This window comes from Apis laboriosa, unplaced genomic scaffold (genome assembly GCF_014066325.1).
Source record: "Apis laboriosa isolate Shangri-la unplaced genomic scaffold, ASM1406632v1 scaffold9_cov152, whole genome shotgun sequence".
Classification (NCBI taxonomy): Eukaryota; Metazoa; Arthropoda; class Insecta; order Hymenoptera; family Apidae; genus Apis; species Apis laboriosa.
The window spans coordinates 912442-935778 of NW_025224966.1; the positions used below are offsets into that span (position 1 = coordinate 912442).

Consider the following 23337-nt stretch of genomic DNA (forward strand, 5'->3'; position numbering starts at 1 on the left):
CATAAGTTTGAATAATTAAAAAATTAAATTATTAATAAAATAACCAACAAATAATAAATATATTAATATATTTTTTTAATTATATAACGTTTATGTCATTGTAGATTTTTGTTTTTAATTCTAAAAAGTTTTAATTTCAAACTTTTGATTTATTTACGTCGTAAGATTAAAACTATTAATCATATCAACATAATTATCAAAATAAAAAGTAAGGAAGTAAAAGATCAATTTAATCTTGCAAGCGATATGTACATTGAACTTTCCATTTAACATAATTCGCTAAAAATAATAAAAATATTGAGTAAGTAATCAACTTAATAGCTAACATATTGTATTTATCATGTTATATTTATTTACATATTGATACTATCAAAGTAATTTCGATGTAATATGAAAGCAATGTTTTCATTTGCATTTTTTAAGAATTGGGAACAGGCATAGAGTAAATACAAATAAAAGACATACAACAATTGATATTTTATAGTATTTAATCAACAGGTTGGGACATTGTATCTTTATAATGCTAAAAATTAGTTTTTATAGAGTGTATTGATTTCTCATATGTGTACACCACTATTAAAGTGGAATCCTGATATAATACTAAAAATAATTGGAAATACTTTAAAAATACTCTTTGCAAATGATAATTCTTAGAAATTCATTCTCTCCGATATATCTTTCACTCCTATTATCCAGATCTAACAACTACTTGATTTTTAATTTTTTCGCATTTATACAGAGAGTTAATCACAAATATTTGTTTTTATTATTATAACGGTGCTATCCTTATAATTATTATTAAACTTACAAATATCGAATAAACGTATAGCAGTGGTACAAATCGTTTTTATGCTGAAGACCATAGATTATAAATAATTATATTTATGGTATTTATAAAATTCTTTTTCATAGGCTTGCTTTCCATATTTTAGTGCGTAAAAACCTACTGACGTTAATTGTCAATAATATGATTTAGAAATGATTTAGAAAATTTTGAAAAAAAAAGTATTTTTATTTCTGCCTATGATGTAAAAATATATCATACGATATTGCACCAATATACTATCTCAATTTTGAATTTAATATTAAATTTAATCTTGATATTTTGAGTTTAATCTATTACATTTGCGTTTTTATAGAATTCTTTGAATCGATATTTGACTTAGAGAAGCAGCGTAATCACCATTTTCTTAACAACAATATACAAAAATACTAAAGAAATTAAATGAAATATAGATTAGAGATATAAAGTGCTAAAAATGTCAAGAAAAGAGGGGATTACGTTACGACTACACGTTACCTTATGCTATTATCCTTTTTCTTATAAATAATTATAAACTAGATCTGTTTTGCATTGATGAATGACTATAATAATTTCTTTGTCTTTCATTCTCCCTAATATTCTTCATTTCAACACACATCCAAAACTCATGAAATGCTATTTATAAATGTTAGTTAAGCATCTTTGATACGCCGAGTTTTCGATGATGGTAACGATAAAAGGGTTAAGGATGAGAAAGAAGAATGAATTATCTTGTCAAAAGGTAATATAAATAATACAATAATATTTTCATTCTTTTTTCTTTCGATACGGAAACAGCCTTTTTTCATGTACTCCTTTGGAAACGAACTACCATCGATAACATATTAATTATCTCTTGCATGTAAAATACATCGATTAATATGTATATATATACATATATATGTAAATGTATATATAAATACATATTATACAATATATATAAATACGTATTTCTTTAATTACGATTCTCTTACTTAAAACATGATTTGCACTGAGTTTGATAAATCAGATTTGACATTTGGTGAGCTCGTGACCTTTAGTCGCTTGACCCTATCGTGGGTTATCTCATTTCTTATGTACATATAAACAGATATTACCGTAACAAGTTTTCCTTCTTGTACAAGATGCTTCAGAAAAGGAACAATTTTTAATACGTTATCCGTTATAGTTGGTTCATCGAAGTACATAACTATAAATATATTATTAGTAAGAACATAATTGTAAAAATATTAATTTTTTTTATTTATAAACAATTCTTCATTTCAATAAACAAAACTTCATTGCACTATGGAGTAAAGGGTAACGTCAAACGATTTGAGATTCAAGTTCCTTTTAAATGAAACATCCTCTATAAAAAGAAATATTATAGCAGTCGTTTTGTAAACGATTCTGCATATGCATAATGAATAACGTACACTATATTAAAAATACAGTCACGTTAGGGTCACTGGTTTTAATAAAAAATCTTCACCCCAATGCCCCGACGTTATATCTAAGTGAAAGTTTAAACATACAAGAAAAAAAGAATATACATTAACTACATCTAAGAGGAACAAAAGTATCAAGAAGTATCGTAAACAACTGTTAATTAAAAGGAAAAAAAAAGTCGTTGGTCCGATTGTTATTAAAAAGAAATCTATATACGGTGCATTAAATTTTTCAATAAAATGAATTGTACTACTTTTTCTTGAAAATAACAGCAGCATTGTTTTTCAAAGATCAATGCTGCTAATAGCACTTTTCGGTCGCACAATTAAAAAATAGTATCGATAATCGTTGTTATTCAATTAAGAAGTATCAATAACATTATTATTAACATTTTAATATTGTTATAAATAGTTGGATAAATGTCTAAACGATAATATAATAGGATTCCATTTATTTTTATTTGCGAATTCCTGCCGATTGAATTCACTTACTTGAATATGAAAAATTCTATCATTTTTATCATATTTAAATCTCGTTTTTTAATTTAAATTTTACTTACACGAACTGTTTATCCTAAATATATTCAAATAAATGGAATCCTACTACTGTAATTTCATGAACATTATCAACGAACTCGCGTTTCTTCATCACAGTTTTAACGAATTATTTAAATTTTTATAATATTAAAAAAGCAATAAGCAAAGAAAAGGAAAAAATTCAATAATAGAATAAGAAGAATGAATGATTCTTTCATTGCTGCGGAAATGCGTAATATTTCACAATGTCCAGAAAATAATGATTTTTTTTTTTTTTTTTTTCAGTATAGATAACAGGAACTCAAAATAGAGCAAGAAAATGATTATTTGATATTTCCAACACGCGTAAAAAGAAAAATAATTCAATCTTCTCAGTTAATGTAGATTAAAAGAAGAGAAGAATAACAAATTTAAAAGACAAATAATAAAAATAATTATATATAGATAGCAAAAGAGGTAGAGAAAGTATACGAGAGTAAATGAGTCAAGAGTGAAACTCAATACAATGTTTTCGCAACCTGACAAGCGAAAATTTTAAAGAAGAACTTTTGAAAAGTATCGAATTTGGTATGGCGATGCTCTCAAATATCATTACTGTTTACCACCATCAAGCTTTCAGTTGCCAAAACTCTCTTTTGAATCTCCTCCGCAGAAGAATTACTGTAACTAGGCTCGATGGATTCCGAGAGCAATTTTGGATTGTGCTTATCGACGTGGGTTAACTCGATCGGAAGATATATCGTCCGACAATGGTCGATATCAGCTCGACAAAGGGGACAACGTTCGCACCGTCTGGCGCAATCCAAACACGCGACCGCGTGCCCGCACGGAAACAAGGCGGTGTCGAAACTGCGATCCATGCAAATGCGGCATAGCATCGCGTCCAATAATTTTGCTAGACATTCTCGAGATTCCTGCAAATTGAACGATATTAAAAAAATTATTCTTCCTTTTTTCTTCGATTGATTGCTCTTCGATACCTTGCATTTGGGCTCCTCGCAATCCCCGCAATCGTGTTTCTCCAAAATTTCCTTCTCCTCTGGCAAAGTAACGGTCGCAGCCTCGCAGTATAGAGCTCGTCGCGCGTTGTCGTACACCTCTCGGCACGTTCTACGGATATCGAACACGTATTTCTTTCCTAACGTCGAATCCTCGTTGAATATCGAGATTATAGTGCCCTGCGAAAAACGAGCAATTAATGGAAACGAATTTTCTCTTCTATTTCTTTTATCACATTTTCCTCGATACAGTCAACAATAATCGTCCAAAGGGATACCTTCAAGTCGCGTATAAATTGGGCGGTAACCGCGCTCCTCACTGTTTCGCAACTGTAAAACGCATGCTTCTCGGTGATCGCACGATACAATCCGCTGGCGGATTGACTCGAATCTAATTTGAAATTTAACGATGTCTCCTCGCCATCGAGGGAAAGATAAACCAAATGGAACATTCGACGTTGGGACGTTGCACTCTGTATCGCTGTGTACGGTATGCTGTAAAACAAAGAAAAAGACATTGTTACGTCGTTGTAAAAAGTCGATAACCACCGAGAGCGCAAATAAAGCGCAGATAGCGGTGATAGAGATTCTTGGGTGGCCGTTCTCTTTATCGAGAATGGCAAATACACGCTATACCCGATTCGAATAATTTCCAACGTGTTTTTCCAACGTGTTTATCCGATTCACCCAATTTCTTACCGATCAAGAATCAAGTTAGCCAAGAACGGGAACAGCTCGTTTTAATCGTACGTTTATTATCGAGCAATCGTTGTACGTACTTTTGCGTTTCTTCGTCGCGATTACGATAAACCGTGATACCATGCGGCCCGACTCCGATCATCGACACTCCGTTGTACCCAAATTTAGTGTTGTGAAACATCTCCTGGCCGAACGTATCCAAATTAGATACCTCTTTTAACAGCCAATATTCCGCCGTGGAAGGTTTCATTCCCTTAACAGAGAAAGGAAAATGAATAAGTGAATTTATCGCGTTTTATCATTATATTTTTATAACCGTGTGTTCAAAGGTTGGAAAGGAAGAAAATGATCGAGGCGAGTCACCTTCATTTCTTTGTGTTGTTGTACTATCCGGTGAATAAGATCCTGCGGTTTCGATTCGCATCGTTCCACCGGTTGAATTTGACAGCATTGCGAGTATAGCGCGTTCGGTGGCGAAAGTGGATCATAATCACCGATATCAGCTTGCGCTATCCAAGCAACCAAACGCACCACCGAACTCCAATCCGCCACTTTTAGCCTACCTTCGAGGAGCTCGAGGCGAGAGTGCAAGTAGAATTGATGCCTGCAATCAAACAAGTGTATCGATTGGTTAATTGAATTAGAAGAAGAAAACAAAAAAAATAAATAAATATATAAATAAATTAATTTCGAATTAATTTGTATCGAATTCGTTTCCACGATACGACAACAAATCGAACATCATCAGAGAAACTGGATCGATGCGATACGCGGTTCGCAACATTTCCTTCGAATTTAACGGTTGATCGAAATTGACACAGAGTTTCGATGAATTTAGCCAAATTCGAACCGCACGGTTGAAGGGTAAACTTCGATACGAATGTTCCTCGCGTTTGCCAATGAAGTTACCTCGATTGCAAATGAACGACTAAACACGATTGAATTACTCGGCAAAATGTACTCTCTCGTGGAAGGAAATGTATAAAGATATACGTATAATGTCGTGACATATAGTGCATCGTCTCGATTTTGAAGCATCGTTCTCCTATGAAGTTTGCCGTCATTCGAAAAGTTCCACGTGACGCATGGCATACGTATCGACCGAATCGATACAACAATCGGCAGACATTATCGAGATCGAGTTATCGGTTTAAATCGAACTTACCGGGAAGGGATCATTTGTCAAATCGAATTCAAACAATCTATTCTTGTAAATTAGTGAAATGGATTTGGTTAAGTTTCCGATTAAATTGACCGAGTCAAATATCGCGAGATTATGCGATCGTTGAAAGTATAAATTTACATATATCGAGAATTATGTTCGCTGTTTAACGCTACATGGATGCTCTAACAGTTTGGATTTCGATACGATTTCGATAAATATACCGAATACCGAGTATTTTGATATTGATCATCGATAAATAAATTTTCGACGAATTAATTATTAGAAAATTCGTTGACGAAGTTGTATCAGAGAATATGCTCGTATTTTCGTCTAAGCGATAATCGTCTTGTACAATTGAACATCTGTTATAGCATTATTATCTCTTTTGATACGTTCTTCTTTAGAACTTGGAACAATATTGAAATTATTCTATTCAAAATAGATATTAAAATTAAGATCATATTATTCGAAAGGTCAAAAGATCAAGGTCACTTGTGAGTCATTTGAAAGTCACGTGGAGAGTAAAATTTTTTAAAGTAAAAAATTAACATCGTTTAGAGGTTATTCGAAAGTTATTTTACGCACACACAGCCGATCGATATTTCGGGATATTATGCGAGAAGAGAGTGGAGAAAATAATAATATTACTTAAATTTAATTTTCGGATGTGGTTATAACGATCAATCATGGAATTCGATTTATTATTGATATCATTTAATTCGGAAATTCTGAACGGTTTAATTTTAACGTAAAATTCGCGAAATTCTTGATTCAACTCTTACCATATCCCGTTATCTTTTATTTCGTCCTCGATTTATAATTGTTATTGCAATTATTTTTCCGTTATTCATTTTTTATGAATATTATTTACAATAATCGAGAAGAAAATAGAATCATGATAAAGAATCGTAATCGAAAAAGTTTTTGTTTTCAATTTACAACTAAAGATGTCTCGCTTACACTTCTCTTATCGACCTTCATATCGGTTCTTAGCGTCATCTCGAGGCGTAAATTTTTACTTTATACTTCAGACAAATTTCTCGGTGTTATTTTTCTTCGATGGACGAGTCGTTCGATATAAATTTTCTTTCGTTATTGTTTCATCAATTGTAAATAATTAGAAACATCGAAATTACACGTATCTAAATTCTTTTCTTTTTATAGTTATTTCATATTATTATTTTATATATATATACGCAACTTATTAACTCGTGAACTAAATTTTATTTGCCATTATATCTCTAGTGCTAATAAACGGATCAACAAATAATAAGATAACGAGACGAGATAAGGTTTCCGCCTTTTTTTCTTTACAAGTTCGCCAGGCAAGACGCGTTTTCCTATTTCTTACAGTGAAATACGGCAAAAAAGGAAGGAAATGTTTAAGACGTCGTTTGTTAAAAGTTGAACTGCGCAAAAACTTTATACACTTAGAAACGAGATACACGAATAAACTAACCAACCGCTTAACCCCCGGACATTGATTCTCGAGAATGGCAAACAGCTTCTGGGTATTTAAAAATATTTAGAGAACTCGAAGCAAACTGAAGCGTGCAACGAGTAGTTTAATATCAAAACTTCCCCCGAAGGGGGATACCTGAAAAATATACAGAGAAGTTTAATGGATTCGTAATCATTCTTAACGTGAATTTTCGCGCTTCGCATCGAATTATAATCTCGTAACTTCCATTTCGATAATTTTTTAATAGATAGAATTTTTTAAGAGGTAAACAGAAAAAAAATATTACGAAGTTATAACGATAAAACGTTCCATTACTTTACGTTTGGCAAGTTTATCGCCTCGGCCGAGGCGATAAAACGTAAAAATTTGTATCCATTTGTCAAAAATATTTTCGTATTTTGTTAAATTTCATAAATGGGAGTGAATGAGTATTCCATGTTTCGATATCTATTGTTCGAAGCGCTAAGTTATCGCCAAACTTTGCACCAATGCCACTTTTACAAGTATTCCACTCTATTTCCCAGTATTGTTGGCAGATTTACAGCTTTGCCACCATCGTGAAATCTTTTCCACGAGTCTATCTCGTCCGACAGTGTCTGGAAAACGACCATTAACAACCATTTATCGCGATTGAATAAATTAAATAAATTATTTCTACTTCCGGAACAAAAGTGGGACACGAAGTTTCTACCTGTGCACACCGTTCGTTCCTTGCTTTCATTTTCTAACGATTTTCGATCAGATGACAGCAGATAGGGTTTTTCGCGATTAATTACGCGTTTAGATTTTACTTGCAAAATCTAACTTTCTCGAAGTTATCTCTGACCGAGTTTCAAGCAGAGACCATTGAAACGTCTGAACGTGAAAATACTAGCCAGTTCGTGCAACCTGGCTACACATACTCGCGGCTTTCGAACTTACTCTCCCTTAAGGTTAGTTCTCCAGAATTTAGACCAGTGTTACCTTAGAGAACCTTAGTCAAGATTCACCGACCCTTTATTCCATTATTCCGAATATAACTATTACGGTCAAACTTCTGCAAATCAAACTATGCGCGGAGTGTGTTAATACGTTTTCTCAGATCTCCGAGTTCTGAAGAGATTCGATTCCATAACAGTTTACGAAAGAAAATGTTGGCGTGACAGAAATATCGGTCAAGGCTTATTTATTAAGTTATTTGCGAAAAAAGAGAACGAGATCGCTTCGTTTATGTTTGGTTATGTTTGATACCGCCATTGTTCCTCTACTCGTTTCATCCAATGTTTCAATTTAAATTGCTAATAACTTGATAAATGAGCTTACGCTATTTACATATCAACTTTTACGTTTGTTTTAACGTAAAAATTTAAAAACTTTGTTTTCAAAAACTAAAAAACAGACGCGTTTCTTTTATTATTAATGATCTAGTCTAGTTTATTTCTTTTGTTTGTCGATCGACGAAGCAAAAGTGACGAAATTTCGGGCAAAATGTATTTATGGACAGTCCACTTGTTTCGACGTTATAAATTTCAATTAGTCGACACGCGTGGACGACATTTCGCAATTTCAGCATTTAGGAAAAACGACGAATGCTGGCCGCGCGTTCCGTGCAAAGTTAGATTGCTCTCGAAGAAAGGGACGATTCGCAAACGAGCGAAATTATATCGTGCAACTCTAACGAATCCTTTAACTTCCTATATCCTTTTTATTATTTTTACTTATTGCATAAGTAAATAGGTTTCGTTAATAGGAATCATAGAACGAGGACAATAGACGTTAATAAGATATGAAAATTTCTAGTGGAATGAAATTGAGAATGAAACGAGATTATTGTAACGAACGAATTTTAAGGAATTTATTCTTTCTTTACCATTTCATAAGTTTATTTTTTAATTATTTTTCGAACGAGGACAATAGTTATTAATAACAAGATATGGAAAGTTGAAAATTTCTATTGAACTTTTTTACTCCATCCATTTCTTTCTTATTTATTCTTTTTACTGTTTTATAACTAGTTTTATAACTAAGCATACTTTGTTAATACATTTTTATCGTCGAATGGAGACAATACATTAATAAGACAATAATAAGATATAATAATAATATATAAAATTGTTAATAAGATATGAAATTGAAATGGAGACAATAAGTTAATAAGATATGAAAATTTCTATTGGAATGTATTCTTTCTTTACTATTTCATACACTTCATATAATTTCATATACTTTTTATTAATATATTTTTATCATTGAATGAAGACAATAGATTAATTAATAATAAGATTTGAAAATTTCCACTAAAATGGATTTAAGATTGATATAATATGAATAAAAATTTTTACTGGAATAACTCCTTTCTTTACTAGTTTATAACATAAATATACATTTATTAATATATTTTTATCATTGAATGAAGACAATAGGCAATTGATAAGATATGAAAATTTTTACTGAAACGTATTTGTTTTTCATTATTTTATTATTAACATAAGTTTTTATTAATCTATTTATGATCGAATGAAAGCAATAGATTAATTGTTGAATAAGATATGAAAAATTGAAAATTTCCACTAAAATGGATTTAAGATTATAAATGATTTAAGATTGATATAATATGAATAAAATATGAAAATTTCTACTGGAATTAACCCTTTCTTTATTATTTTATAATATAAGTATACTTTTTATTAGTATATTTTTATTATCAAAAGAAGACAATAGATTAAGTATTAATAAGATATGAAAAATTGAAAATTTCTACTAGAATGGATTTGAGATTGATATAATATGAATAAAAATTTCTACTGAAATGATTCCTTTCTTTAGTAGTTTATAACATAAATATACTTTTTATTAATATATTTTTATCATTGAATAAAGATAATAGACATTGATAAGATATGAAAATTTTTACTGAAACGTATTTGTTCTTCATTATTTTATCATTAACATAAGTTTTTATTAATCTATTTATATCATCGAATAAAAACAATAGATTAATTGTTGAATAAGATATGAAAAATTGAAAATTTCTATTGGATTAATCCTTTCTTTAGCATTTTATCACATAAGTATACTTTTTATTAATATATTTTTATCATCAAAATAAGACAATAAATTAAGCATTAATAAAATATGAAAAATTGAAAATTTCTACTAGAATGGACTTGTATTTGAAACAAATTCTTTAATCTATCCTATATATTTTTATCACTGAACGAGGATAATAAATATTAATAAAATATGAAAATTTCTACTGAAATGGATTTAAGATTGAAACGAACCAATTCTAACGAATCTATCCATTTTCTTAGTTCTTTCTATAATACTATCTCATAACGTAAATATACTTTGTTAATATATTTTCATTATCAAAGGAGTACAATAAGATATGAAAATTTCTATTGAAATGAATTTGTGATTGAAACGAACTCTAATGAATCTTCCATTCTTTCTACTATCTACACAACTTTGTAAATACACTTTGTCAACACATTTTTATTCACAAATGTACGAGCACGATAAACGCCTTAATAAGATATGAAAATTTCTATTGGAATCGATTTACGAGATTCTTTACGAGATCACAAATGAACTTCAACGAAAGTACATTTTTTTTTTTTTTAAATACATTTTTATCATCGAATACAATACGGTGTTAATAAGATGTGAAAAGTTGAAAATCCCGTGGTGGAAACGGATTTACGAGATGGAAACGAAACTATTGTTTCTGCGATATTCAATATCGGAGAACGAGGCTGTCACGCGTACCTACGTACATGGAAAACTCGCTACATTTCCTGACAATAGCATTGTAACAAGTTTGATTTATACAACCCGAGCAAGCGCCAAATCTAAACTCCCCCCCTCCTCACCTCCCCCCATTCCATTTTGCTCCAGCTATCACCGCCTTTATTTTATATTTCCGGGATTCGGTTATGCGAGAGCGCCAATTGTATGTACGAGGACGGGTCGTTTATTATATAATCGTCGAGGATCGAGACGATTAATTCTTCACGCGTGTAAAAAAAAAAAAAAAGAGAGTGGAGGAGAAAAATATTTCGTTATTCTCATCAACAAAATTTCGCGATATAATTCTCGTTAGTTATAATTGTCCTCGACACGGATTATCGAGACAACGAGAAAGTATAATGGGAAACGTGGAAGTGTCCGTCTTTTTCAACTTTCAAAATTGACCCACTTCTAGCTACGCTATAATCGATTTAGGCTAATCAAAGATTATCAAACTTTGAGGACGAGGCAGTGTCTCGTGCGATACAAATCTGACAAGGATATTCGTCTGACAAGGATATCTCGTCGTGACGAATAGGATTAATAAACCCTCGTGTATCTCTTTCCGTTTCCATTTCGATAAATGCGAAAACCTTATTCGAAACACGCCTTAATGAAATTCTGGAACACTCACTCAGTTGAAACACGTGTTTAAGAATAGAAATTTCGGCCGATTCCTTTTTCTTCAAAGTTCGAAGTTTTTCTTTTGTAAAAATTTAATTCGATTGACACGAGCAACCACCGTGAACGCAGAAAGAAAGAGACGTGACGAGAACGGAAAGTATAGTTTCCCGTCAGGTGGCGCGATTATCCTTAGTCCATCATAACCTTACACTATCGCTCGAATTAATCCGCCGTGTCGGTCGCACAACTCCCCGTTTATCTTTACAAATTCGTGGATTCGAGTTACACCGCGAATTAAACTGGAATTACGATTTCGACGAAATCTTCCATAACCGAGAGAACAGGCTGGGTTTTCGCACCCGCCGATTAATTACCCGCGACCCGGTTCGGCCACGTTTAATCACGACCTAGCTTACCTTGAATAGCAGAAGCTATTCACACACACATATGTATATGTACACACACACAGACACGAATCGACCGCAAATTTCGTCGTACCATCGACGTACCACCAGCACATGGATTCGATCTATCCGCGCTTTTCGATGTTTACCTCGTTTCGTCGAGCCAATACCCAATCTTCGGTTATAACTCGAATACCATATTCATCGCATTATCCGTTGCAATCGGTATCTTCCAATTCGGGCTCGGTGATGCAATTTCGTACGTGCTTGACCGGCCCCGGAAAACAGAACGCCGATCCATCGATCGAGTGGCAATCCATCGAGCACCAGCGGTCAAAAATCTCGGTTGCTCCCTCGCGACTCGAGGAGGGAAATTCTTTTCACAAAAATTATTTTCACTGGATTTAGGTCACGTGGGTATCTAGGTCGGTATTTTTCTTTCTTGTTTTATGATAACCCTCGTTATAACACGCGAATTTCGAATTCCTTCGAGATTCCATACGAGGGGGACGCGATTCGCGGAGAACAGTTCTTTCCTTTCCTTTCGTAGGGGTAGGAGGGGAAGAAACGTTTCTTTCTTCCTTTTTTTTTTTTTTTTTTACCTGGTAGCTTCTTGCAGCAACAGGTGAGGCGGTACCCAAAACTTAACCCTCAATGCGAATCTCAGCGGGGCCACACCGCCGCCTGTTTGCCTCTCTATAGGATTCCTCAGATTCAACCAGAGCTCCTCGCCCTTCGCGTTCTGATACTTCAGCCCAAAGTAGTCGCATTCCTTGCTAATGCCCAAACAGTCGCATGCCTGTAAAAAAAAAAAATTCCATTTTTATTAGGCATCTCAAAATCTCAAAATATTTATATACCCTCTCCTACAGAGATGACGCGAAATATAATAGTAAAAGGAAAAAAATATCAATTCGCAGATATTCGTGGACATTAATTTGTCAATATTTTTTCCACTTTCTTTTTTTCCTTTTTCCCCATACAGATCGCCTCTGGAATAATAATTAACCGATTTATCCGTAAATTTAATCGAGAAATCGCGGATCGATCCGCGGGAAAATAAACCGTGGCGGAGAATAAATCGGTGTAATAAATTTACCAGCCAATAATTTAGAAAGTTGCCCCGGTATAATTTCCAACGTGAATCGTGGGGCACAGTTATTCGCCGATATAATATACAGTGGTATCATCTATTTCCTATCTTTCGATTACATTTTATTTGAGAAAGAGAGAGAGAGAGAGAGAGAGACGCCAACGTCCACTGTTATTCTTTTGAAATATTACTCTTCCAGAGCAAATAAGAAGCGACAGCCCGGATGGAAGAGCAGCACTCGGTTCCAACGATTCGATCGAATTATTATTTTATTTTTCTCTCTCTCTCTCTCTCTCTCTCTCTCTCTCTCTCTCTCTTTTTTATCTCTCGCAGGATTTCTCTATCTTCGCTCTTCTCCTCGAAGCAGATGGAAAGTCGGTCACACGTATGACAACAGGAATAATTCTCTTTGAGAAAGAGGGAACGGAGGACGGAGGTGGTTGGCTGGATAGCGATAAATTTTCCGTAGTGCCCGCGTCTTCCTTGTGTCTGTCTTTTTCTCGTCGAGAACTCTTTGACGAGAATAAATATCGGACGAAGCTTCTATTTAAAACGCAAACATTAACGTTTCAACTCGAAACGATATACAACTGATGATGGCTCGTTCATTTTTAAATCTAAAAAAAAAAAAAAAAGAATCGCTATTAAGATTCTCATAGAGAATCGAACTTAAAAAATAATCAAAGAGCAATTGTTTAAACCAAGCAAAGCGTGACTTCGAGCAAAAAGGAGTGCCTCAATTCTGCTCTAATTGTTTTTGCAGCTGATTGATCCGAATTCCACGAGTTCTAAACGAACTTCTCTTGCGTTTAACTGAAGTCTGATCTAAACTCTGATTGTAAAAATCGTCGCAGGTTCTTAATTCTCCCTCCTTGAGGTAATCAAGGAAAAAGAGCAATGTTGGAGGATAGTTTAGAAAACTTGGTGCTTCCTTCCAAATAATCACAAAAATGCGAATTAAGAGTGGGGTGGAAGAAAAGCAATGGCCGTGTTGGAGGACGATTTTGTAAACATAGATTCTCCCTCTGGTGATTATTTTGGATCATTTGGATCATTTTGGAAAATAAAGAGAGAGTGAAAAAGAGCAATGGCAGCGTTGGAGGACGATTTTGAAAATTATCACGAGCCTTGGTTCTCCCCCTAGGTAATCGTCCTCGACGAAAATGCGAATTAAGAGGGGATGAAAAAGAGCAATGGCCGCGTTGGAGAGGGCGGTCTTGAAAATTGTAGCGAATCTTAACTCTCCCTCTAGTAATCGTCTTGGACGAAAATCCGAATTATGAGGGATGGATTTGCATGGAGATGGGCTCTCGTCATATCGCCATGACAATCGTCCTTGCGATGATCATTCGTCGTTCAGAGATGGCGAGACGAAATTTTTAACAACTGAAATTAAGAATAAAGTTAATTCAATAATTTATTGGCTGATCAATTATATATAAAACTACGTATATTTACTGGTTTTAATTAAAATTGATTGGTTGATTGCTTGAAGCAATTTTATTGCAAGACTCAATGCAAGACAATTGACACTCTTGCCATAGATGGGCAAAATTTAATAGTTGAGAATAAAACTTACTTCAATATAATTTATTATTCAAAATATCGATTAATCTTGGATAACTGTAATTCCAAGGTTATTATATGATGATCGACTACAATAGCTACGAATAAAATTTTTATAACCAGTTACTTTTTCAACAGGGTTAATGGGCAACCTTGGTTGGCGCAAGCGTTACTTGTCAAGTGGCCATCGCCATTGTAATCTCTATTATATAGCCTGTAGAGTAACTGCTATTGAGAGTTTGGAGGAAAACTCGCTCATAAATTGCCGCTAAGGAAAGGTAAACTGCTGAAAATGCTATTTGAAAAATGAAATTTAAATTATATATCTCAACCGTTTTAATAATTTTAGACGAACACTAAAAATCACCTGTCCCCACTGAAATAGAAACATCCAAATCCATGGACGAATTCGTTTTCGATTTACCACAATCGATTAGAAATTTAAGCAAGTTCCGTTTCATCGATCCATGGAGAGAAATCCAATCCATTACGTGCAAAATTGATAAATCCAAGCTATATAAGAAAAGTAAAAACAGGGGTTTTAAATAAAGAATTTTTAAAATAGAAAAAAAAAAAATAATAATAAAATACACGTGGAAAGAAGAAACGAAATTTCGCAGTACGTAACATCGACCGTTTTTCGAAATATCAACGAAATTGCACGAGAATTCTGAGCGAACTGGGGCACACAGAGTGTCTGGTCGATATTTTAGTCTCTTTAGTATACACGGGCAGGACATATGGAAATAAACTCGCGTATAGTTATGAAACACGTATCCGTGAATCTGGGAGCGTGGCAACGATTTTTTCGTTTGATTTATAGCCTCTAAGCGGGAGTAGTATATATATATATATATGTATACATTTTCACGAGAATTTTCCAGATTCTTTTTTTTTTCGACACGATCGTTTCCGTTTTAACTCCTTTTCCCTTCGCGTAACTCTTAAAGTAACTTCTAGATTGAAATATTTATACACCGTATATTTACACAAGTTCATATGAAAACATCGTGGAATCGCAGATTTCGTGAAAGTAAAAAACTTTGGCGCGAATATTTTAGTCTCTTTGGAGATAATGTAATAGCTAAAAACAAAAAAAAAAAAAAAAAAAAAATAGAAAAATCGAGATATTTAACCCGCTAGATGGAAATTTGTTCTATTGAAAAATAATCCTCGCGATCGCGTGATTCCAGGTAGCGAAAATCAGTTCTCTCGATGAATCTGCCGTGCAACACGTATTCACATCCCCTCGAGCCCTCTACACCTGTCACGGTGACGCGTTGCTGCTCATGAATATTCACAGACGCGGTGGATCGTTTTCGAAAAATCCCCGATGCGATATCTTCGAGGCGAAGACAAGCTTTTCACCATTGAAAACCGATGGAAAGAGAGAAAGAGAGAAAGAGAGAGAGAGAGAGAGAGAGAGAGAGAGAGAGAGAGAGAGAGAGAGAGAGAGAGAGAGAGANAGAGAGCAAAAACCGAGAGAGAGAACGAATTTACAAAGGCACGGAAACGTTATACAAACATTGTTCACTCAATTGTTCGCTCAATGATACGTACGAACGTTAAATGATCGAATGAAAAGCAAAGGCGTTATGTGGAATTAACGATTGAGCGAAATGTGAAATTACAACGGTCGAATCGCAGCAGGAATCTTTTGTGATTTTGCGTGAAAACAAGATCAATTGCGAGCGGTTCTAGCGGTTCAATGAAAAACAACCAAGCTTTTGGTTTTGGCTCGCGATGAAAGAGATCAAGTGTGGGCGGAATTGAAAGAGAATGGATAACTACGTAACTACGGGATATTATTACACGCCCGTGTAAAATTAACACGTACATGGGGGAAATAGGTGCACATTGGCAACCGCATGAATGTGGTTTCAAGCCGGTTGCTTCGTGTTAACGCGGAGACGGCGTGGCGTGTTGAGCAGCCTTGAATTTCGTTCAAACTTTGCACTAAAAATCGAATTGCGTGTTAGAAAAAAAAAAGATTTTCAGAGATCGTGTTTATCAATAGCTAGACTCGAGGTCAGACTCGTTGAAAGTGCGTGAAATAGCGTGGTGTGAAAATAGTTCCTCGAAAATGAAGTAATTTGTATTCGCGACGCGAGAATTAATATCGCGGCTTGGCTCGAATGAAATAACGTCGTTAATCCGACATGGCGCCAACGACAAACGAGAGTCGTATCGCTTTGTCCAGAAATTTCTTCGCTTCTCGTCGAGAGGGCGTATGTGCGCCACCGAAAAACGAGCATCGTGCCACGCACAGACTTTATTTCGAAGGAAATCACGAGATATTTTTCCACCGGTATTTCCATTTGTAGAAAAAAAATTTTGAATAGTTTTGAAAATAACTTAAGATGATTTATATTTAATAAATCGAAACAAACTTTCAAAAGCAAAGACATCGATGGAAATTGTAATAAGCAGATTTTTCATTTCGATTAGAGAGATGCGTGCAATTCTCTTATTTATCTTTCTTCTCGTGAACTTTCTTTCAACATCAGGAATTATTTTTCTTGCTAAGTATATCAATATATAGGGTGTTCCAAAAATGTATGTAAATGGAATATGCATAAACTAGAGATTCCTAAGATAATTTCAAGCAATCTTTTTCTTTATGAAAACTTTTATTATGGCTTTGTTAACGAATTATTAAGAAAAAAACATTGGCCGATCAAGAAGCATATAGCCTCGCCGACCCGTTATAGTAGCATTGACATGTTGCCAACTGAGTACGAACAAGTCCAAGCATATCAAAAATAATAAATATTTTCTTATCGAAAAAATTATATCGAATTATATCACGAACAATAAATAAATAAATAAATATAATATTCAACATATTTTCGAGATATATTGCTTAGATTTGTTTGTATTCGGTGGCACATAATTAATGTTACGGCATGACTAAGCTGTTTCATAATTGGCCAATGTTTTTTGTTAATAACTCGTTAACAAAGCCATAACGAAAGTTTTCGCAAAGGAAAATGTTGCTTAAAATTATCTCAGGAATTTCTAGTTTACGGATTTCCAACATTTTTGAGACACCCTGTATATATGCAGTTTCATTTAAAATGGATCAATTTTCAACAACGTGGAAGAGACATGCGATCAAAACATTGTCGTTATACCACGAATAACCATATGAATAATAAAGGACAACTTTGCGACTGTTTGCAAAGCTGCTTCTGAAACGACGAGCGGAATTTCAAAAGCTACAACTCTTCGAGCTGAAGATTCAGATCGATGTATTTTGCGTTACACATGAACACTCGTTGTCTCGAAATCAGAAAAAAATGCGGTTCCTTTTATTCTAGATAGGTTCCTAGTTTCCTTTGATCGTTATATCGCGAGTTGAACGCGAATGAAACACAATGGAAAATTACATAGGACCAATATCGACGAGAGAATTACTTTGTTCGTTACGCAATTTAGACGAAACTCGTTTACACTTCGTGGATCGTGATATGAGTAAATAAAGTATTGATTCAATCGAAAAACTATTGGTTTGAAAACGCGATATCTTTTTTTTAAAACTCGATTTAATTTGATGATGAATTTTTTTTTTCTTTTGAAAAGTTAGATTAGACTAATTTAGACTATTAGATTAAATTAGATTAGAAAAATAAAACGATTTTTTAATCTCCTTTAATGAAAATTTAAAGATCTACATTTTGTAGATTTATATATATATATATATATATATATATGTTAAAAATTTCACCAAAATCGATTAATATTGCTATAAATTACGAACACAATTTTGATCTAAAATCTTAAGTTTGTTCGATGCCTGTTACTTTCTGCATCAATCGATAAAAATATAATTTTTAAATTTTCATCAAAAAAAATTAAGATTGAAAAAAAATTGATCTAGTAAATTAATTTGTTTAATTTCTGAAAAAAACTCGAGTCATATTAAACATAATTTTAAAAAAATTTTCTCTGATGAATGAAAGTGCCTGAATTTGATCGAAAATGATGCTCTCGTCTCGTTATCTTCACAAAAAACGAATATAAATATATTTTTTCTCACTGTATCAATCTTGTTCTTTTTACCTTTTTTTTTCATTTATTTAGCTTCACTCGTCATTTGCATCGATGATTTATGCACCAACGACTTCAACCTCGCATGCTGCTTTTTTTTTTTTTCTAAGCTTCTTCATTTGCATGCCTTCTCATCCGCTGTTCGTTAACCCCGATCGCATCCAAGATGAGAACTCGAAAAAAGGATTCCCACGAGGCCAAATTGACATCGACGATATCGACTATCGACGACTCGTTGAGACGATCCAATCGTTATTTTCTACGTGTCTTCGTTGGCAAAGCTTCGTTCCACAGAATATATTCCATATTCGTATTCCTCGTATGTATAGCGTTCCATGTTTTTTTCAAACGTCGCGACATGCTACAGCCGTAAGAGCAACGTGGATCGAAAATATGTCCCAATTTAACGAATTTCCTCGCGTAGGCGAAACGTATCGATATTCAAGCTCGCGATAGAGTATGGACTGGTCGATCAAGTTGAATTTCGACGAATAAATCGTTGCACTAGTTGAATGGTGTTCTTTGTCGCGCATCGACTGGTTAACCTATAAATTGAATTGTACGATCTTCGACCCACCGGAAAATTTATGTCGCATACATTTCCTCAGCGCGTTCATTCATTCTCGTTTTTTTTTCAAATAGATTTTTACATTAAATTTTTTTTTCTAAACTAAACTATGGTTTATGAATTATTCTAATTTATTGCCAGAAAAGAAAAAATATAACAGCTTAATCTCACCTTTAATTTTTTCTTTCAATTTCCTTTTCTTTCTACGTATATTATTTTCATACGTATATATTTCTTCTCGTATAATTAATTTCTCGCACAACTTTTCTCATCTTTCTAAAGAAAGAAAAAAATTCGACTCCTTAAATAGAAGAAGGATCCTCGACAATTTCTTTCTCATCTATCTTCGACTATTCTCCTTCTTCTAATCTATCTAAGAGAAGAAAAAGTATAATGGCTTAACACTTAACCTCACCTTTAATATTTTTCTTTCAATTCCTCTTTTTTCCATATATTTTCATACGTATATATCTCTCCTCGTATAATTAATTTTTCGTTAACTTTCGTTACAATTTTTCTTATCTTTCTAAAAAAAAAAAAATCTTCAAATAGAACAAGGATCCTTTACCTTCGATTATTGTTTCTTCGCGAGTTTTCAAGTATTGTCACGCTATAGTCGATGGTTTAACGATTGACGGCGTTATCAAGGTTCTTGAAGAACAGTAACACAGGTCGTCAAGGCCCTGACCACTTCGGCACGTACCTATTTCGACTCTCGGCCTCTTCTATCCTATTCTCCTCTTGTTTTCCATTCTTTGTTTTTTCTCTTTTTCCTTCTTCTGTTTCTTCGCTTCAAAAACCTCCTCCTACGGCGACAACTCGAAAGGGTCGTTAGACGGTACAAGAACGAGAAGGTAAAAATCCTCCTACGTCTCCATCCAGAGAACAATACCACTTAGCCCGCCATTTTCAACGCGATCGCCTCGTCTTTACCCTCTCTCTCACTCTTCTTATATTTCTACAATTGTCCTTGCAACTGTTTCCTCGTCGAACCGCCATGCATACATCAGCGACATCACGATACCAACTTTGGAATTAGATGCGCACGATTGTTTCGAATTTAGACAGATGAGAAATTGTTCGAGAGATTGTCGAAGAGAGATTGATCGGTGTGATTATTGGTTCAGTTGTTTCACAAAAGTTTATGCAAAAGTTTAGTAAAAGCTGGAAATGATAAATAGTTCGATTGTTTAAACAAACGTGATGTATATTTTTCTTAAATGATTGCTCGATTGCTACATTAGTGAAAAAAGATAAACACGTTTGATGAGAAAGTCATGTTGGATTACACGTATAACTGAGATTTTTAGAATTACACGTAAAGTTATTATTTGTCCTTAAGTTTCGGAAAAATGAGAAAAAGATTCCGTTTCTAAAATACACGTTATCCGTCGAAATTGATTCGGGCGAATTGAAACGTTGAAATCGTTGCTTTCTCTCTAGTTATCAACGTCTACGTGTCTTTCGTGAAATCCTGAATATCGAATTTCACCGTTTACCGAGTCGAAGAAACGCGAGGAATTTCCAAAAGGAATTCTTTTTCCCAAAGTATTTCCCTCTCGTTTTTTGAATCCGTCGCTTTGTAACCTGATCACGAACCGTTGGACAGATTTGTCACGCTTGTTCTTCGCATTAAAACGTTTTAAAATTTGATCCAGGATATGATAACATTTTTCATTCTTTTTTCTTTCGTAACCAATTGATCCAATGTTGGGCATTAATTCATCGAAAAAGCAATTAATTGAAAATTTCGAATAAAGCTACTTCAAGTAATTACTTAACGAAACGAATAGCTATTAAATTTGACCATGATCTATATTTATATTAAAATAGAAATAAATCACGAGATAATTTTGTAATAGTGCCGATAAAATTAACAATTGTCAATTATTTTTACCGTCACTGTCATTATCAATAATTACACTGACTGCGCGACAGTCATTACCGATAACACGAACATACATATTATAATACGATAGTGAACGTTTCTCTTAATGCTCTCGAGAATCGAAGAAACACGATTCCATAATTGCATTTCCGATCGTTGATTTAATTCATTCTCCCGATTTCGTTAATTGCATCCCGGTAACCGCGAATGAATACGCGACGTGAAAATCGAAAACCAACTCCCGATTTACTCGAGATTTTTATTAAGAGTATTAATATTTGCAAAGTGTTAAACGTATTTTCATCGCGTCGAGTGAAATCACTTTTTATACACGCGAACGTCTCACCTGATTTTGCAGAGAAAAATGTTTCGGACGAGGAATTAAATTAAACTTTTGTTCGAAAATGTGACATCGTTAATCGCGAAATTTCATCGTGTGCCTACTTCGTGTGCATACTCGAGCATACTCTCCTCTTTCATTTTCACAAATTAAATATTAACTCGTCGCTCGAATCTTTTTTTTTTTTTTCTCTCTCTCTCTCTCTCTCCTTCTCCTGGGCACGAAAACTAGCGTTTATTTGATCTCCACTATTTTTCCCCAAATACCGATTGCCACGCACGAGAGCTCGTTCGCGGTAAATAATGGGAACATTAATCGATAGAACTCGGTTAATTAGTGCGCGAGTGCATTTTCGAAACGGTTAATTAGATTTCTACATCATCTTTCGCGCTGTTAATTTACTCTCGAAATTACCCTTTATTTCTGTTGCTTATTACCATAAAAAAATTTTTTTCTCGTTCACGCGTAAAATGAATTTTTATTACCATACGTAGGTAACATCAACATTTTCGATCTTTCGATCCGCTCTTAATTTTCTCGAAATAATTTTTCGATTCGAAAAACCTACTTTAAAAATCGAATCGACAAAGTATTATTGGAAAGGAAAAATGAAATCAAACAATTCACGGCCTGTTACCTCTTTGGATCTGAATCTCATTTGAATATCGGATGCGACAAGATACGTTCATGAATAATCATTAAGAAAAAAAAAAAAATCCTAACAAATCCAAGATAATTGTTGGAATTCAATATCTTTTATACCTTTTCCATCTTTCACCTTATTTTATGCATCGAATCGACGATTCTTTCTCTGTAAAAATCTTTGGTAAAAATTTCCTCAAGTGCGATCAGCAAGTTTCAATATAGATCGATCTCGACTCGAATCTGGCTCGTGTGCGACACGCGTGAATGTGTGGAAAAAAAAATACACGTAAAGGTGCATCGATTTGAGAGAAGAAAAAAGAAAAGAAGGGAGAAGAAATTTTTACTACGCGCGAAAAAAAAAAGCAGTGGTGATGGTAGCAGTCTAAATGGAGGAAAATTCTGAATAATTTAATTCATGGGATAAAGCAGCCTTGTAAGTATGAGAGAGGATTAAAAAAAAAAAAAAAGTAGAGAGAAATATATATATATATATATATATATATATATATATTCGATAAGTACATTCACGATTCCACGGAACCGCTTTCGATCTCTCAACGGTATAAATTGATCTCCCCATTTTCATATCACGACTTTCGTTAAACGAATCCTTTCAGGCTTGGCAAGGATATGCTTTTATCAGAGTTCCTTGAAAGCAGAACCGTCGCTGGTTGCAAAAGAATAGAGAAAAGGAAGAGGGGAGGAGGGGGGGGGGAGAGAGAGAGAGAGAGAGAGAGAGAGAGAGAGAGAGAGAGAGAGAGAGAGAGAGAGATCTTGTTCCGCCTGTTTGGCCCACAAAAAGATGCAAAAGGAGCGAAGCGAAATCTTTCGACGATCCGGCATGCTAACTGGCTGGCTTCTTCTTCTTCTTCTTCTTCACCGTTTTTTTGAATTTCGATAATCCGGAAAGAAAGCGAGTAAATGGAAAGAACGGGAGAAAAGCTACTCCACGAGGGACGTTTGTCTTCGAGAGTCGAAATTCGGAGGAGGTGGAAAATTCTCGAGAATCGAATTATTTCAAAATTGATGAGGTTTTCATTTCGCTAAGAAAGATGAAAATGTGTTTGGAAGAAGATATATATATATATCTTGGTGAAAGAAAGTGGAAAATTGTGGGGGAGGAGGGGAAGGTTCGGTGCGAAGAATTTATTATTACGAGGCGAGTGCAATGAAATTCCGATGTACGTGTTTCGTCTTTCTGGACGGTCCATCGGTACACGTCCAAACGTGTTTTCCTCTTCGAAATTTCACACAGTGCTACACGCTGTTCGAGAGCACCAGCTGGAACTCTTTTATTC

The 23337-nt window shown here is 34.1% G+C and overlaps 1 protein-coding gene across 2 annotated transcripts in view; it reads right to left on the reverse strand.

Moving 5' to 3' along the window:
• Nucleotides 1-470: 470 nt before the first annotated feature.
• The window catches only part of LOC122719988 (E3 ubiquitin-protein ligase MYLIP), a 55628-nt gene continuing 32761 nt past the window's right edge, over nt 471-23337 (reverse strand). Inside the window, exons 1-7 of one of the 2 annotated variants that reach the window (XM_043946356.1) lie at nt 14916-15176; nt 12492-12688; nt 4827-5067; nt 4544-4716; nt 4043-4259; nt 3747-3944; nt 471-3680 (exon numbers count right to left, since the gene is read on the reverse strand). In XM_043946356.1, coding sequence (XP_043802291.1) covers nt 3348-3680; nt 3747-3944; nt 4043-4259; nt 4544-4716; nt 4827-5067; nt 12492-12688; nt 14916-14939 — 1383 coding nt within the window. In that variant the 5' untranslated portion in view covers nt 14940-15176 and the 3' untranslated portion in view covers nt 471-3347. Of the gene's footprint in view, nt 3681-3746; nt 3945-4042; nt 4260-4543; nt 4717-4826; nt 5068-12491; nt 12689-14915; nt 15177-23337 lie in introns of those variants that run through there. The other variant, XM_043946355.1, reaches the window with a different exon arrangement.